This window comes from Aspergillus flavus, chromosome 3 (genome assembly GCF_009017415.1).
Source record: "Aspergillus flavus chromosome 3, complete sequence".
Taxonomy (NCBI): Eukaryota; Fungi; Ascomycota; class Eurotiomycetes; order Eurotiales; family Aspergillaceae; genus Aspergillus; species Aspergillus flavus.
The window spans coordinates 449250-464285 of NC_092407.1; the positions used below are offsets into that span (position 1 = coordinate 449250).

Here is a 15036-nt window from a genome sequence, read left to right on the forward strand (position 1 = left end):
CTCGGAGATGGGACCATGATACTTGCGTTTAGGACGTTTATGCAGCCGAAACCATGGCTACTGTCTGGCTTACCCAAAATTTTCGGAACTTTGTCAGTTTTACAGACAATGCCCATAGATCATAGGTCGACATCGGCTGTAGAATATGTACCAGAGTTTGGTAAGTTTGAAAATATCCCTTATCTTCATGAAGGCACTATGCAGAGATGTTCTGGTTGGTCCTAGTTATTCATCGTCCAGTTCTTGGAGTGTGCCCGAAGAAATATATCGTAGGAAGTTGTAAAGGTGTGAACTAGAGTATAGCCTTCACAAGGATGATGGGAGCGTCAGTAGCAGCTTCTCTGTGACGTGAGGTGAAATTTGGGGTGGAAGCTGAGGAGCGCGCTCGGGTTGGCAACGTATATCGGATTTTACACACGTCAATGTCAATCGCTAGCAGTCTCTAAATTGTACTGCAAGAATTATTATTTGTCATTGACATCGGGGTTACATTTCCACTGATGCTTAGTCTTCGGCTCGGTGGAGCTGATGCCCATGTTTCATTGGGGCATATTTTGTCTACTGTTAATATGCGTCTGTTAACAGTGGGACTCGACGAACAAATCCTCGGAACCCACTAAGTAGAGTAAATTTAAGTTGGGTAATGACTCATGTAATACCTCTTGTGGTAAGATAGAAGGCGGTTCCGCTAGTAACAACATTCCCCAGATGTAACCAGCTATAAACAGGCCTATTGTCGCGATTGTGGATTTGGAAATCAATATCATTATACTCACACCATTCAATCCTCGTACTATCCCATTGCCACCATGCCCGGTGCACGTTTTGCTGCAAACCCTATAATTATACTCGGAGATGAGAGAGCCAGGATTGGCAGGCATGAGATCCCCTGTCGAATGGCCATTGATGACGTCGTTGAAGCGATTACCATTATTCGTCCAGATGGTCCAACCGAGTACAAGTTCAGCAGAAATGTGCTATTTAATCCAGGAGAATCAGTTGAGTTAGACCCTTCGGGTGAGTAGGCCCAGGATCGTTAAGAGAAGTAAACATGACCAATAAGTGCAACTGTACAGATAAGGATTGTTGTATACTCTCAACTCGACGAGGTGACATATCTGTTGAGGTGCCAAAGGCATAGATGCTGTCTGGCCTAAGCGATCAAGGGAGTTTTACCTCGCGTGAATGGGAACGTCTTTTGGAAAACCTCGTTCTTATCTCTCGCGCCTTACTATGTTGCAGTCTTACCAACATGGCCACAAGCACATACGCGTGTCGGTCAGAAACCACCAATGTTGGGGTATATACGCATCTTGTATTGGAAAGGCTTTCCAGCATGAATGACAAGTATTATGTTTTGACGATTTGACACTTTTTACCTTGCACTTCCTAGGGCTGTTAGCGGCAACGGGCCGCAGGGAGGAAAAGTCGCGGAGACTTTTAGTAATCAGGCCGACATGGCGCAATCGCCGTCGGGCTTTATTGGTTATGAGGTCGGCTAACTCGATGGGACTTAGTAATGCCATGCAATCCTTCTAGAATATGCACCGGTGCCTCGTATTTATTTATACTGACATGATCATCTTGGATTTAGTCAATTCACTGACCATCTACTATTCATACTTACTTACTACACATCAGAGAGTCCAATATGTCTTCACCAGCAAACAACCCACGAGTACCACGCGGTCCAGTCGAGGCTGAGATAGTCTTTTATAAAGACCCCGCGGATGGCTCTGCTCCCTTCAACTACGTGGAGGAGCCACCGGAGGGACAGCCTCAGCGCAACTATAGCGAAGCTGTCCACAAAGTTCATATTACGGATATCCGAGGGCAAGAAGATCAGTTCACGTTAGATCGCGACGCATTCCAAGTTTTACGAGACATCCCTTCACAAACGACGTACGAGACATTCAATTCAGACGATGCCATCAAACAGTTATATTACCCTGAGGTAGAAAAGCTACTCCTGGAAAAGGTTCCCGGAGCACACAAAATCATCATTTTTGATCACACCATCCGACGAGCCGATCCCAAAGCGTCACGCCAACCCGTCCGACAAGCCCATGGGGACCAAACTAAATGGTCCGCAGCGCAGCGAGTCCGTCGACATGTTCCTGATCCAGAGGAAGCGGAAAAACTGCTTCAGGGACGGTATCGTATTATCAACGTCTGGAGGCCGATAAATGGCGCGGTTGAATCGTTCCCTCTGGCTTTTGCCAGCGCTGCAACTTTGGGCGACAGGGACTTCGCCAAAATTGAACATCGCTATCCTCATTTTAGTGGTGAGATCATGGGCGTGAGACACAATCCAAAGGCAGAGTGGAAGTATCTTTCCGGAGTGGATGATGATGAGAGACTGCTTCTGAAGTGTTCGGATACGGAGGAGGGCATGGCCGAACGTGTCCCTCACACTGCCTTTGTCGATCCTCGCACGGCTCCCGATGCCAAGGGACGGGAAAGCATTGAAGTGAGAACCATCGTCTTTGGATAGAGTGAGGAGGGATATTATAAACTGATATTATGTCAATCGTTTTCGGTCTCGTGGCATAACTTGGTTTTTTCATGATGGATACTACATACAACAATGTCTTAAGTTGTCTAGCTGGGATATACCCCATTTTAAACCACCCAGTATAACGAGTTATGTTGTGGCTCACAATTTAGCACAATTCCATGTCTGATACAAAGAGACGACTTCCCGTTCTGTTTTAGCGCCTGCACCGCGTGCCCCTTTGCCCAGAGCAAAGTCACTCTCTCTTCCTACCATCCTGGTGAGCACATTCGTTCCCTTTTGCCTTTCATCATCTCCAAATCCATCATGGCATATGAACTCATGGAAGAGGATCTTGATCGCGAGTCGGAGTGGAACCCCACCCCAGTCCCGGGCGGCGAAGAATCCCAACCCTGCCGTGCTCTAGGCTCTCATGACCTATTACCACAAAGGATTCAGTCGCTTGAATGAAATGTCTGCTGATGAGCGGAGGATTCTGGAGGCATACTCACCCAACAACGTTATATGCGGGGCGATATGGGGAAGCCATGAGTCTCCACTGACCGCGGCCATCATCATGAAATCCACGCAGAATGTGAATATCCTCCTCGAGGCTGGCGCAGATATCGATGGCATATCAGCTGAGGACTTACCAGACTATTCAGTTCGGATCCTGCGCGGCCTTGATGCTGATATCGATATCTCCAGTTTTGGCTCTGTTCCTTTTAGAGCACAGCTTCTTGCGACCGCAAAGGCCAAAGGGGTCGAATACCAAACGGCACCGCTGACCCCCGTCGAATTGGTGCGTGAGATGGAAGGAGGGGAGGACGTCTGGGAAAATGCCACAAACCAGTGGGGTTTCACTCCGAAGCAATTAGCTGAGGAGACGGTGGTGGATAATTGCAGAGATGCGTAGGTGGTCGAGGAAGCCTTCTCTGCTTTATAGTTTGGTCATCATTGCAACGACTATATCAAGTTTTGACACGTGAATTTGATCATGCATGTTCTCGAATAATTGGTCACCTCCGAATTCTCTATAATAACATTTGTCAGAGTGCTCTCTATGTTGAATGAGCGTTTAGGACACAAATTCGATCCTTAGCGACCAATGGCCTGTATATCTAAGTTTATGGATATATTGCCGAATCTGGAATTATATCTGTTATCCATTACTTATTGTCAGGCAACGTAGTAATTGGGAAAGGGCCCCAGCATTTCCTCACTGATCCTTGAGGAAAGAGTTTCATAGCACGGCTACTGGGTTTTCCAGTACGCTACTAGTGGGAGTAAGCTTGGCAAGTGATACCTTACTTCTGCCTCTCGTAGTCCGATCAAGCTCGCACGTTGGCTTCTTCAATCCTGTGGATTAAATGGCGTAAGTGAAGTAGTCTAGGCAGTGTTCGAAACTCGGACTATACTATTAATAATTCCAGGCGCTGCGAGATATATCTCACTTCTGGCAGTATGAGGAGAAGCTGCGCGAGCCACCGTGTTCAACGTTCTGTTGTCAAACGTACACTCTCTATACAATATGAGAATAAGCCTTTTTATGTTCGATATGATACATTGCACTGAAATCGGAGCAAGAAAATGATATTTGAATCCTCCCCGGGTCCTGTTAGGAGTGTATTGCCGACGGGCTTTTAGAATTCCCCCGATCAACTGTACACTTTACAAACCAGTCTGATTCTTGATCGACTCCTCAATCGCCCGATCCTGATCCGAAAAAACCTTCTTAACAGAAGGCCTCTCACTCAACTTCTTGAACCACGCTGCAGCATGAGGAAAATCCCTATCCACGTTCTCCGCATCCGTCGCATACTTCGACACCCATCGTTGCCAGGGCATGAAACATAAATCAACATAAGTGCACTTATCCCCAACCAACCACTCTCTATTCTTCAAAACGGAATCCAAAACCCCAGTCACACGCCGCATCTCATTCCCATACCGCTCAATAACACTGGGCAGACGTTCCGGATGGGCACGGTTGAACCACCCAGCCTGTCCGTAGTACGGGCCTTGACCAGAAACTTGGAAATGCAGCCATGCCTTGGTTTCATATTTGGTAGCGAAGTCAGTGTAGCTGAGCTCGTGCTCGGTATCGTAGTTATCGATGAGGTATTCCACGATCGCGCCGGATTCCCAGAGTGTTATGTTTTTGTTGGGGTCTTCGATGGCGGGGAGACGGCCGTTGGGGTTTAGTTTGATGAAGGGTTCTTTTTTAACGTCTTGGAAGCTGACGAAGCGGGTTTCGTAGGGGAGGTTTAGCTCTTCCAGGATGATGGCTACCTTCCAGGGGTTTGGACCGTAGGGGTGGGAGTAGAGGATTATGGGCTGCATTTTGATATTGGTTTTCAGTAGACGTGAGTTGCTTGGATGGAGGGTAGAGAATAGTTGTTGTTGGTTAGTTACTAGACTCCTACGGCAGATGATATTATTTATTTCTTCAAGCGTGTTATTAAAATGATCACGGTGCAGTGCTACATGTCGTTCTGTTAGGGCTATCTGGACGCCGGCCCGGACGTCGGTGATGCCTCATTTGGTTGGTGTTTATGAGACATCGCCGAGCTCCACAGATGCTTTATCAGCGTGATATGTCAGCAGCATCGTGTTCATCCGGTCAGTGAACAAAAGGAGGGTGACAATTATGCAAATCTCTATCGTTAGCTCCGGCTTGGGATTCCTTGAAAATCACACTACAGGTCATTGCCACATGAGGGTCGGCGTCTGGTGGGACCAGTTCGGCGTTTGCCCATATGCCGAAGTCACCAATTTATCAGATCCACTCGGTGCGCAGTTCGGCATGCCTACAATTTCTTAAATATCAATGCATACAGTTTCAATTAATGGTTAAGCACCTTATGTACATAGGAATTATTGGAGTGTTGTGAGCTTTACATTAGAGACCATGTGGTGACGATACGCGCTCGAGTAGGCTCAACTTGTTTTCAACTTCCTTTACCCATAATGACCCCCATTACAATAACACCTTTAGCCCCCCCCCATATAATTGACTCATAGGCCTATCTACGATCATCGTTATCTTAGCGACCGACTAAAGCCGAGTTAGTCCACACAGGCTTCACAGCTCCTACACCATGATTTACACCTTACGGCCTCACTTTTGTGATATGTCGCAACCGAGTTCTATATTAACACCGCAGTAACAATGTCCAACGACAGCCTCGCCACCCAGGCACTCCATGCCGACAATGGCCTAGACGGCAAGTCAGATATCGCTCTGCCAATCCATCTCAGCACAACCTTCCGGTACGTCTACAATACAGACCAGGATGAATCTCTGCGCGGACCAGCAGTATGTCACTCCACGGCATTTCCTCATCAACCATGCACAAACACTAGAGCACGAATACTAATAAGTTCATGGTTTGGAACCTTCTGCTACTCCCGAGACCGCGCCCCAACCCGCACCCGGCTGGAAACAGTCCTCTCAGCACTCATCCACGGCCCAACACTAACATACGCCTCCGGTCTAGCCGCCGTACATGCATATCTCGTATTCCTCAAACCGAAACGCATAGCCATCGGCGATGGATACTACGGCAGCCTTCAGGTAGCAAATCTACACCAACAGCTAACCGGCTGTGAGATCCTGGGCTTCGACCAACTGGACGCTCTCGAAGCAGGGATGTAATCCACCTCAAAACACCGATTAAGCCAACAGGGGAAGCACTGAGTATCCGACGATCCGCAGATGAGGCACACAAACGTGGAGCATACCTAATAATTGACTCTACATTAGGACCACCAGGTCTCCAGGATCCGTTTGCGCTGGGCGCAGACATTATCATGCACAGTGGGACGAAGTATTTCGGTGGTCATTACGATCTTCTCTGTGGGACGTTGTCAATTCAGCCTGCTAGAGAAGAAAGCTGGTTCAAGACTCTACATGAGCAGCGGACTATTCTTGGTAGTGTACTCGGGAGCATGGAGGTGTGGCTTGGATTGCGGAGTCTTCGGACGTTGGAATTGCGGGTTCGACGACAGAGAGAGAATGCTACTGCTTTGGTGCTCTGGCTTTATGAATGTTTGAAGACTGAGTTTGATTATGTGGTTAAGAAGATTGTTGCTGCTGTGAGACATGCCAGTCTTCAGGAGGGGGATATGGATTAGTTGCGAGAACGAATACCGCATGAGTTTGGGCCGGTGTTTGGTACTGAGATGAAGACGGAGGAGATGAGTCGTAGACTATCGGGATTGATGCGTTTGTTTCAACATGCGACTAATCTTGGTGGTGTGGAGAGTCAGATTGAATGGAGGAGGCTGCTGGATGTGTCAGCGAAGCCGACTCTTCTTCGGGTTAGTATTGGGGTGGAATATTTGGAGGATCTGAAGAGAGACTTGCTTCAGGGATTCGAGGTGTTAAGACATGAAATCGGGTAGCACTCGAAGAAAGTAGGTGTCTCTTAAATTTCGACTTGTAAGAGCTATAACAATCTCTTGTGACAAAAAATGATAACTTTGCCTCATGCTTTTGTCATTTCACGCTTGGAAGTGATAAGAATCAACAGGTAGAGCTAGTTCATTTACATATTCGGCATGAGGTCTGGTAAGTCTAAGAGTAATGCTTCAGGTATACACCCTCTTAAGTTACAGGAGTAGGAAGGACATATCTTCCTCTAACTACAACACCCTCAAACCAACAAAGTCAGGCCCGTACGACGTGAATCCACTTTCACCACCCTCGTTTCCGATGACAACGTCATTGTCCCCATCCTTCCAACCCTCAGTGAGCACCCCTATCGTCGCCGTATCCCACCACCCTTTTCCAGGTCCAAACAACTCACTATGCTGACCACTCAAAGGAACCTCAATTCTGACTGGCTTGTTACCATTAACGCTCACAGTCAGGTTCCTAGAGTTGGACCCCCAATCCCAAGCCGAATCAAATGCAACATCGTTATTGATGTAGTCGATCGCCAGATACTTCGTTCCGGCAGTGGCGGGGATCACAGCCCGAGCTGTGCCGTTCGTACTGATGTTTCCTATCTTAGATCCAACTGGCTGACAATAACCTGCACCACAGGAGACAGTATCCGCATCTCCGATTGTTGTGAAGGCTGTATTCGGAAAGTATGTGCCATTGGGAGGGGTGATTGTGATCGCGTCGACGGATTGCGGGGACACAATTGTAATGGAGTTCGATGAGCCAGCCAGTAGGGGTATTTGTGCTGATGCTTCGGTGCCCGATGCAGACACCTGTGCCGTAATGGTCTTATTACTTGCCGTCGATTGTATTTTCACATCGCTAGAGGAGCTTGCTTCGGATAGTTTTACTGTGATGTTATACCTGAAACTTGTGGTGACGCCGTAGATCGATTCAAATGTAGTCGAAGAACTGATAGCAGGGTTAGATCAGCATGAAAGACAAGGCATGCAAGCCATTACTCACCCAGTTGACGTAGCGAACGTATCACCCGGGTATTGACCAGAAGCTGTGGTATCCTGAAGCTCGAGTAGTATCGTTCCATGTCCCTGAACCTTTGCTGTATAGGAAGTTTTAACATTCTGCGCAGTAGTTCCATCCCAGATATTCTTCACTGTGCCGGCATACTGTAAGCCAATATCAGGGAGGTCCAAAGTAAGATCTCTAGATTCGTTCCTCCAATTTATCAAAGCCGCCACGGTACGACCACCAGATAGGGGCCCACTCCAAACTTCATAGCCTTCCTCCGTCCAACGTCGCCGGAGACTAGCACTCACACCCAATGAATCCTGGTTGTAACCAATAATATCCGCCTGCTTCAATATCTGTAAGGACTCGTCATTTATAGAAGTCTCATCGTCTTTCAACGCAGCCCCAATAGTCAAGGGACTCTTGAGAATTGCCCACAGAGAGAAATGAGTTTGTTCTTCGGGAATAGACAGTATATCGTTGCCCACAAAAAGCATGTCCAAGTCCGGCCATTGTCCAGGTCCAGCAAAGCTGGTTTGAGGAACAGCTTGGTTCAACGTTCGGTAGATCGCCCTCCAGTGGGGGATAATATCATTGCCGATTCGCCACGAGTGACCGAGCGCGGGTGCCCATCGTGCTGGGAAATCAATGCCCCATTCACAGACTTGAAATACCATAGAGCGATTTTGTGCTGCGAGGGCGCGCGACATGTTTGCGAATCTTGGCTGCGGTGATGTGCTCGGTTCGTAGTTTACGTTTGGGTACCCTGTTGCAGCGTCGGAATAGCAGTTGTCGTCTATAATCCCGATGCATTAGTAGTTGGACGGCTGCAGATAGAAAGGGTAGTGTACATTTTAGAGAGTCAACCTCCCAAGATGCAAAGGTCCTCGCATCCTGATCCTCGTAGTCTATGGAAAGTTATCAGTACTTGAGATCCAGCTCGTCGAGAAATACATACATAGACTGCCGACATTATCGGGCGGACTGCCGCATAGCTTGATTCCCGAATCCTGATAAACACCGAAAAGAAGGTCGAGGTCATGAAGGTACTTCCCAAGCGCGGGGAAGCCTTCTGGGAACAAGGTTTCATTCCAAGTCAAGGATCCGTCAGACAGTCGATCCGCAACGGTCCAGCCACAGTCAGTAGTGACATATCGATACCCTAGCGAGGCCAATCCTAAATCCACTAAGGCTTGGGCGTTAGAACGCACGATAGTTTCGTTTGGGGAACATGAGTAGTGATTGTAGGTGTTCCATCTGCATTGTCAGCTTTACTCTATTTATAGGGTTCATCAATCCCTACCCCATCTGAGGCGTCCGTGCGAGCCCATTGTCCAACCGCGGTTGGAGATGCGGATGCCCCAGCGCAGCTGGTAGTAAGGACAGATAAAAGATCTTTGGTAACATTTTGGCATGGCGTTGTGCAGAGCCCTGGTTCGGGATCAGCCTCAGTTGAAAAGAAAAAAACACAGGGTCAACATACTACTGGGGTCTAACTTATAGCAGCTCAAGATGCCCCACCCCCACACCGAGGGGTGCGGAGACATTATGATTACATGTCCTGCAGCTTCTTACTTGTTAGAGGTTTGGTTCTCTTTATTTTACAAACCCCATTCCCGACCTTGATTCCCTTGCGGAGAAGCGCCGATGTATCAGCCAAGAAGACTCATTCATTGCCGTCTTCGATTTTTCTTCTAGTCTAGATAAAGAAAGCATTAGGATAATCGCTTATTCTTGTAGGCATACCTTGTCAACTATAGTATGGGATGTGCCGATTGGAGGGAAATCGGATCCGTGCATCGGGAATTTGCCTTTTCGGGATTGCAGATCAGAGGTTCGCGCTCCTTTATGCCAGGCTAGGTAACTCCCCGCTTGTATCACTCTGAATGAACTCTGAATGAACTCTCCAATTGGGTTCAAACTGACATCCTCCCTCGCTATGGAATCAAAGAGACATTCCTGGTTACCAATCAGCCAACGCAGATGTAGGAACTTTCTCATGGTTAAAGGATCTCAGGTCAATTAAGATACCTACCCAAAGACAGTTTGCATATGAGTGCTAACTATAATCTGTAGCTGGTGTAATGACACAGAACTTAATGAAGGCTCATGGTGCCTCTAATATCGCAGGAAAATGCTTCCGCAGTTATTAGCATAGACTATGTCCTGAAGAACTGTTCATTGCCTGCTATGATAAGATGAACACTAGCACCCTCCGCTGAAAGGCGAGACTGAGGGGCAATAAAGAGAATGGTAAAAGAATGAGTGTAATATGGCCGCAATATTCCCATTCCTGAGTTAGTCCTGTGGGATGAGACCAAGGCCTATTCGAGCCAATTTAAATTCCTATCCATCATGTTAGCTCCTATGAGGGTCACGCTTAGGAGCTCCTCAGCAGAAAGCTACACCTACATCGAACCCCATCAGCACAGAAAACACATCGGATGCCTCACTCATGTCAAGGACCCAGCAGCTCTTTGTAATCTTCCCGATCCAAGAACAGTCTGTTGTGCTGGTGTTGAACTTGATAGCGTGAATACCTTCGTTCGACATCGCTATCTTAAACCCTCTGAGTGATCGGATATCTTGCTTTATACGGCCCGGAGAACTAATGTGCCCTACTCTCACCGTTTTGTTTTCTCCAGTAAATTCAATACCAGTTATGAAGGTGTTGTGCCCATCCTCGAGAACGGACACTGCGATTTGTCTCAAGGAATGTGGAAGCGAAAATCACCCGAGGTAGGTGAGCGATGCCTTGTAACCGAAGCACGAGGGCCAAGAAGATGGCCAATGAAGTCTGGTGTCGGTACAACCACTAATCAAACGGCAACGCCACCAGATATCTTGCCTCTCTAGCAGTCTTTGTGATAGAACCTTCTCATGTGTCCAGTAATACAAGAGGTGCCAGTTTCCTCTGCGTGGTATCTTTGGCGGACCTCCATCAGGAGAACCGAGAAAACAGCGATCGCCATGACACTCGAAACGAGTTTTCCAAAAGGATTGGCTAAAGAATATCCCACCCATAGATTGAGATGCGAGACGAAGATTATAAAAATCGGATGTAGGGAGGTATGAAGCAATTTCGCGGCGGAGCTCTTGAGGCAAGCTGTGGAAGACAGCCACATTTGCTTCATTACGCTCTTGTCGTAGCCTGCGGACTCTATTACTTGGCTTCGGTGGGAGAGGGGGGGGGGGGGGTAAGGGCTGGTAAAAGGTTCGGGAACTCTGTCACTTCCGATGGTGGCTGGTGCTCCGATTGGAAATGCCCAGTAGGGGTGGCAGGTCTCTCTAAAATGCGTAAAGTCTCATACAACCGTGTTAGGAGTATTGGCCTTCGCAGATGCACCTCCAAAATCTTCCAGCAAGCATCATGCATCAAGCACACATGCGAGTCAGTGGTTTCGAGTTTGAGTACCACGTTATTCTTAGATATAAGTTCTTCCGGAGGGTCTTGGGACTCAATAGTCAGATCAACACATGCGGACGTGGAGGAATACCAGCGACGGGAGTTGCAGAAAGATCACGGTTTCAAGACCCGCTATTTCAGTCGGGAAGATGTTGTGGCCAAGGGAAAAGAGGTTCTCACGTCCATGAATATGAACGAGGTGATGCTCGACGGTATGGCCGAAGCAATCCGACCTTACTTTAGTCACTGCTACGTGACGTGGAACAGCGGCAACTTCTACACGCTTGTCGCAAGCAACAGTCTGCCGAATTTCAAATCCTTCATGACTTGCCTGGGTGATCCAGCCATTCCTAATGAATTTGTATATGGGACAGTGCCTCGATCTCTTTTAGATGAGTGTGATCCAAGGGTGGGGCCCTCATCGTAGGTACAACGAGATGCGTCAGTTTCTTGCGACGGATATTGAGAGGTTAATACCTGCAATTGGGCTATACGAGGCTGTAGAAGCATGATTCCCGAGGGATGGCAGAGTCGAAAGAAGAGTTCTGTGTCCATATTACTTATTATATATTGCTAAAAAAATCATGTTAGACATAAAAAATAGTAGAAGCTAAGTAGCAGCAAGGAATGCAACGGATAGAGTTCTCATAGGAGAAACGTTCTCACGAGTAATTTGTGATATCATATCAAATAGCAATTCTAGATCCTGGTCGGTGCCTAGCACCCTATGAATGACTGGTGCTCTACCGGATACAATTTCTGTACGGAATCCCCACCGTTATTCCGCTGCTGAAGTCCATCAAGAGTCATTCACTGACGATATAATCTTTGATCGGGCATCGTTCCCACAGGAAATCCATATAAAGTGAGTGATAAAAACATCGGTGCCTGACACTTGTCTCCCTAATACTGTCCAGATCCAGCGACTGTGTAAGGCATGGTGATACCAACCCACTACTGCTCCTGTGTGGTCAACGGTTTGCCAGCGGAAAACCGTACATTTCGGCTCTTGTAGAGAAGTGATACAGCCAAGGCAACTCAGAGTTTACCTAGCTTATAACCGCAGGACTGGGCGCCGTTTCCAACCTTCCTGGACATAGTTGGTCCCGTAACTCAGTCGGTTAGAGTGCTGAGCTAATAACTCAGAAGTCGAGAGTTCGAGCCTCTCCGGGACCATTTTCTTTTTGCACTGGAACGCACTGTTCCACCTCAAGGAACACGATACCTGACGTGTGACTCCTTTCGACTACACAGTTGATGCTCAACCGTGGTATCCAAACCATTATTGATCGCTAACCACCGAATGGTCCAGTCTATGGCCCACGAGGAAGAGATAGAGGCCAACACCAAAGGAGCTTTTGACGCGTCTAGCTACTGAAGATGACCGAGGCAATTCCATAATGCGTACGCTGTGGATAAAACAAGTTGACTGCCTCCTGCTCCCTGGGTTGCTGAACTCCAATCGTCCCCAGGCATTACTAAAGACCAGGGTTGATACTGGGAGATATGTTTCCCAATCACAACATTGGCGTTTTTAGTTGCCTTTGGGGTTTTTCCCAACCTCGAGTCCGCTAGCCTGACATTGTCATTCAATCGGAGATCCAGTAGACCTGGGATTTTGTTCATATTGACTTCGACAGTTCTCGTTATGACTGCATTTTAAAGCGAGGCCCTGAGATTGAAGGCATGGATCAACTCCACTGCTGTGTTCTGGATTGGATCGCAAACAAAGCTGATGGCAAGTGGAGACCTACAGGTGACCCAAAGTCTTATGAAAAGAGTGCGAGTGACACTAGCAACTAGCCAGCACAGTGACGTGTGGCGACTCGGTTCACTGGAGACAACATCACATTGAACGTGCATACGAACAGGCCTCACACAACAACTGACTATATCCAGTGTTCTATAGGTCCTCATCGGGATTTACCATTAACTCCGTCTCAGAACCTTTTTCAACCAAGACCGGAACCCGGGAGGTGTCCTACCCGGGGCCCTAAGCCTGCTTTAGGGTCCGACTGAGATTAACTAACCCCAGTTATTACCGTTGATCGTCCATTCGTCGAACTTACTGTATAACAGCAGCCATAATACTCTCAGGCTTGACGCCTTGGAGCTTACACAGAGTGAGCGCTTGCATACGATGCATTGGGATGAGGTATTGGTTGCATTTAGTTGGCAGCTTCGCTGAGCCTTTCTAGGTGTGGCCCATACAGTCCGCTGTTAAGCTGCTCGGCTCAAGATAGAGCGATTTTATATCGCTGGAACGTCTGAAACACGGAGTCTTAAGTCCGTTTCTTTCCCGTATTGGCAGCCTTGGCATTTCTTTAACGATCATGGCACCAGCTTTCAGTCCCACAGACCTCGGAGCTTGCTTTATAAGCGGGGATGATTGATTACAATATCCAAACAAGCAATGGATTTCCTTGTACCAGATCTTTCGGAAAGACAGATATAAATGGCCCAGAGTTCCAATATGATTTGAAAAACAGAACGACAGACCAATCTTCATTGAATCAGGCATTGAGCTCTTCCCACTCCTTCTCTAGAATGCAACCATCCAAGACCATTCTTGTGACAGGAGCCTCCGGCTTTGTAGCCGCTCATATCATCGAAGCTTTTATCTCTGCCGGCTATAATGTCCGAGGCACAGTTCGTTCTGAAGCTACGGCGGAGAAGGTCAAGCGTACATTCCCACGATACGGCGAACAGCTAAGCTTTGCCATTGTTCCCGACATTGTCAAGGATGGTGCCTTCGACGAAGCAGTCAAAGGCGTCGATGGAATCATGCATACGGCTTGCCCAGGTGCTATTGAAACAGACAGCAACGAGCGAGATATTGTGCAACCTGCTATCAGCGGGACTATTAACATTCTCAAGTCCGCCCAAAAGCATGGACTTCAGGTCAAGCGCATTGTCATTACCTCTTCCTTCGCTTCCATGATCGACATGTCCAAAGGTACCTGGCCCGGTCATACCTACTCCGAGAAAGACTGGAACCCCATGACCTACGAACAGGCTGTGAGCGAAGGCACCTCCAGTGTGCAAGCATATCTTGCTGCAAAGAAAGTCGCAGAGCGAGCTGCATGGGACTTTGTCAGAGACGAAAATACTTCCTTTGACCTCGTGACCATCTTGCCGCCTATGATTTACGGCCCTAATATCAATGCTACCCATGTGTCGCAGTTGAACATCACCTCAGCTGATATATACCGGTTCATGTCTCCGGACTCGAAGCCAAGTGATCCCATACCTGACAATGGATTCTGGTCCTGGGTCGATGTAAGAGATGTTGCGCAGGCTCATTTGAAAGCGTACGAAGTTCCAGAGGCTGGCGGCGAGCGTTTCTTTATCTGTGCTGGAAATTACAGTTATCAACAAATTGCAGATATTTTGCGGGAGAAGGTCCCTGAAGTAAAGGATCGTGTACCTATCGGAAAGCCTGGCTCGGGATTCGGGGGTGTTGAGTTGTATACACCTGACGCCGGGAAGTCTCAGAGAATACTTGGGCTTCGTTATCGAGGCCTTGAGGAGAGTGCTGTCGACTCGGCTTATGCCTTTTTGGAGCTAGAGAAACACTCAAATTAAGGTCTGACTCCCTTGCAAGAGTTTGCGGTTAGTGATCGTCCTTGTTTTGTTTTGTCATGGCCTTGCCACCAAATAACTATAAAGGATGCACTATCTAACCTCTATCTGGGCTTCAGAATTTTTAATATTCCG

The 15036-nt window shown here is 47.8% G+C and overlaps 7 protein-coding genes and 1 non-coding gene across 8 annotated transcripts; 6 read left to right on the forward strand and 2 right to left on the reverse strand.

The window, feature by feature from the left end:
• The first annotated feature begins 1525 nt into the window (after window positions 1-1525).
• F9C07_2147912 (putative methyltransferase) lies at window positions 1526-2867 on the forward strand. Its single transcript, XM_041285508.2, has 2 exons — window positions 1526-2774; window positions 2846-2867. Exon 1 carries the CDS (start codon window positions 1652-1654, stop codon window positions 2492-2494), a length of 843 nt encoding a protein of 280 aa, XP_041144009.1. The 5' UTR covers window positions 1526-1651; the 3' UTR covers window positions 2495-2774; window positions 2846-2867.
• Window positions 2868-2927: 60 nt separating this feature from the next.
• Window positions 2928-3410, forward strand: F9C07_4317 (uncharacterized protein; the record flags this gene model as incomplete). Its single annotated transcript, XM_041285509.2, has 1 exon — window positions 2928-3410. One exon carries the CDS (start codon window positions 2928-2930, stop codon window positions 3408-3410), a length of 483 nt encoding a protein of 160 aa, XP_041144010.2.
• A 755-nt stretch (window positions 3411-4165) lies between these two features.
• On the reverse strand, window positions 4166-4837 carry F9C07_2066552 (glutathione S-transferase; the record flags this gene model as incomplete). The annotated part of the gene is made up of 1 exon (XM_041285514.1): window positions 4166-4837. The coding sequence occupies one exon, from the start codon at window positions 4835-4837 to the stop codon at window positions 4166-4168; it is 672 nt and encodes a 223-aa protein (XP_041144011.1).
• An 829-nt stretch (window positions 4838-5666) lies between these two features.
• F9C07_2201393 (pyridoxal phosphate-dependent transferase) lies at window positions 5667-6901 on the forward strand (the record flags this gene model as incomplete). Its single annotated transcript, XM_071509508.1, has 3 exons — window positions 5667-6102; window positions 6183-6592; window positions 6632-6901. The coding sequence occupies 3 exons, from the start codon at window positions 5667-5669 to the stop codon at window positions 6899-6901; spliced, it is 1116 nt and encodes a 371-aa protein (XP_071364783.1).
• Window positions 6902-7141: 240 nt separating this feature from the next.
• Window positions 7142-9320, reverse strand: F9C07_4320 (putative alpha-galactosidase; the record flags this gene model as incomplete). The annotated part of the gene is made up of 5 exons (XM_071511206.1): window positions 7142-7856; window positions 7911-8709; window positions 8765-8821; window positions 8878-9170; window positions 9217-9320. The coding sequence occupies 5 exons, from the start codon at window positions 9318-9320 to the stop codon at window positions 7142-7144; spliced, it is 1968 nt and encodes a 655-aa protein (XP_071364784.1).
• A 2035-nt stretch (window positions 9321-11355) lies between these two features.
• F9C07_2147919 (uncharacterized protein) lies at window positions 11356-11860 on the forward strand. The gene has a single exon (XM_071509213.1). It carries the CDS (start codon window positions 11504-11506, stop codon window positions 11744-11746), a length of 243 nt encoding a protein of 80 aa, XP_071364785.1. The 5' UTR covers window positions 11356-11503; the 3' UTR covers window positions 11747-11860.
• A 561-nt stretch (window positions 11861-12421) lies between these two features.
• Window positions 12422-12495, forward strand: F9C07_t93. The gene has a single exon. It is a non-coding gene; the product is annotated as a tRNA-Ile (tRNA).
• A 1371-nt stretch (window positions 12496-13866) lies between these two features.
• Window positions 13867-14904, forward strand: F9C07_4321 (putative NAD dependent epimerase/dehydratase; the record flags this gene model as incomplete). The annotated part of the gene is made up of 1 exon (XM_041285510.1): window positions 13867-14904. The coding sequence occupies one exon, from the start codon at window positions 13867-13869 to the stop codon at window positions 14902-14904; it is 1038 nt and encodes a 345-aa protein (XP_041144014.1).
• Between the last annotated feature and the right edge of the window lie 132 nt (window positions 14905-15036).

What these genes read in the sequence shown, in the direction of transcription:
- F9C07_2147912 (XM_041285508.2), top strand. Translation starts at nt 1,652, where the DNA reads ATGTCTTCACCAGCAAACAACCCACGAGTACCACGCGGTCCAGTCGAG.
- F9C07_2147919 (XM_071509213.1), top strand. Translation starts at nt 11,504, where the DNA reads ATGAATATGAACGAGGTGATGCTCGACGGTATGGCCGAAGCAATCCGA.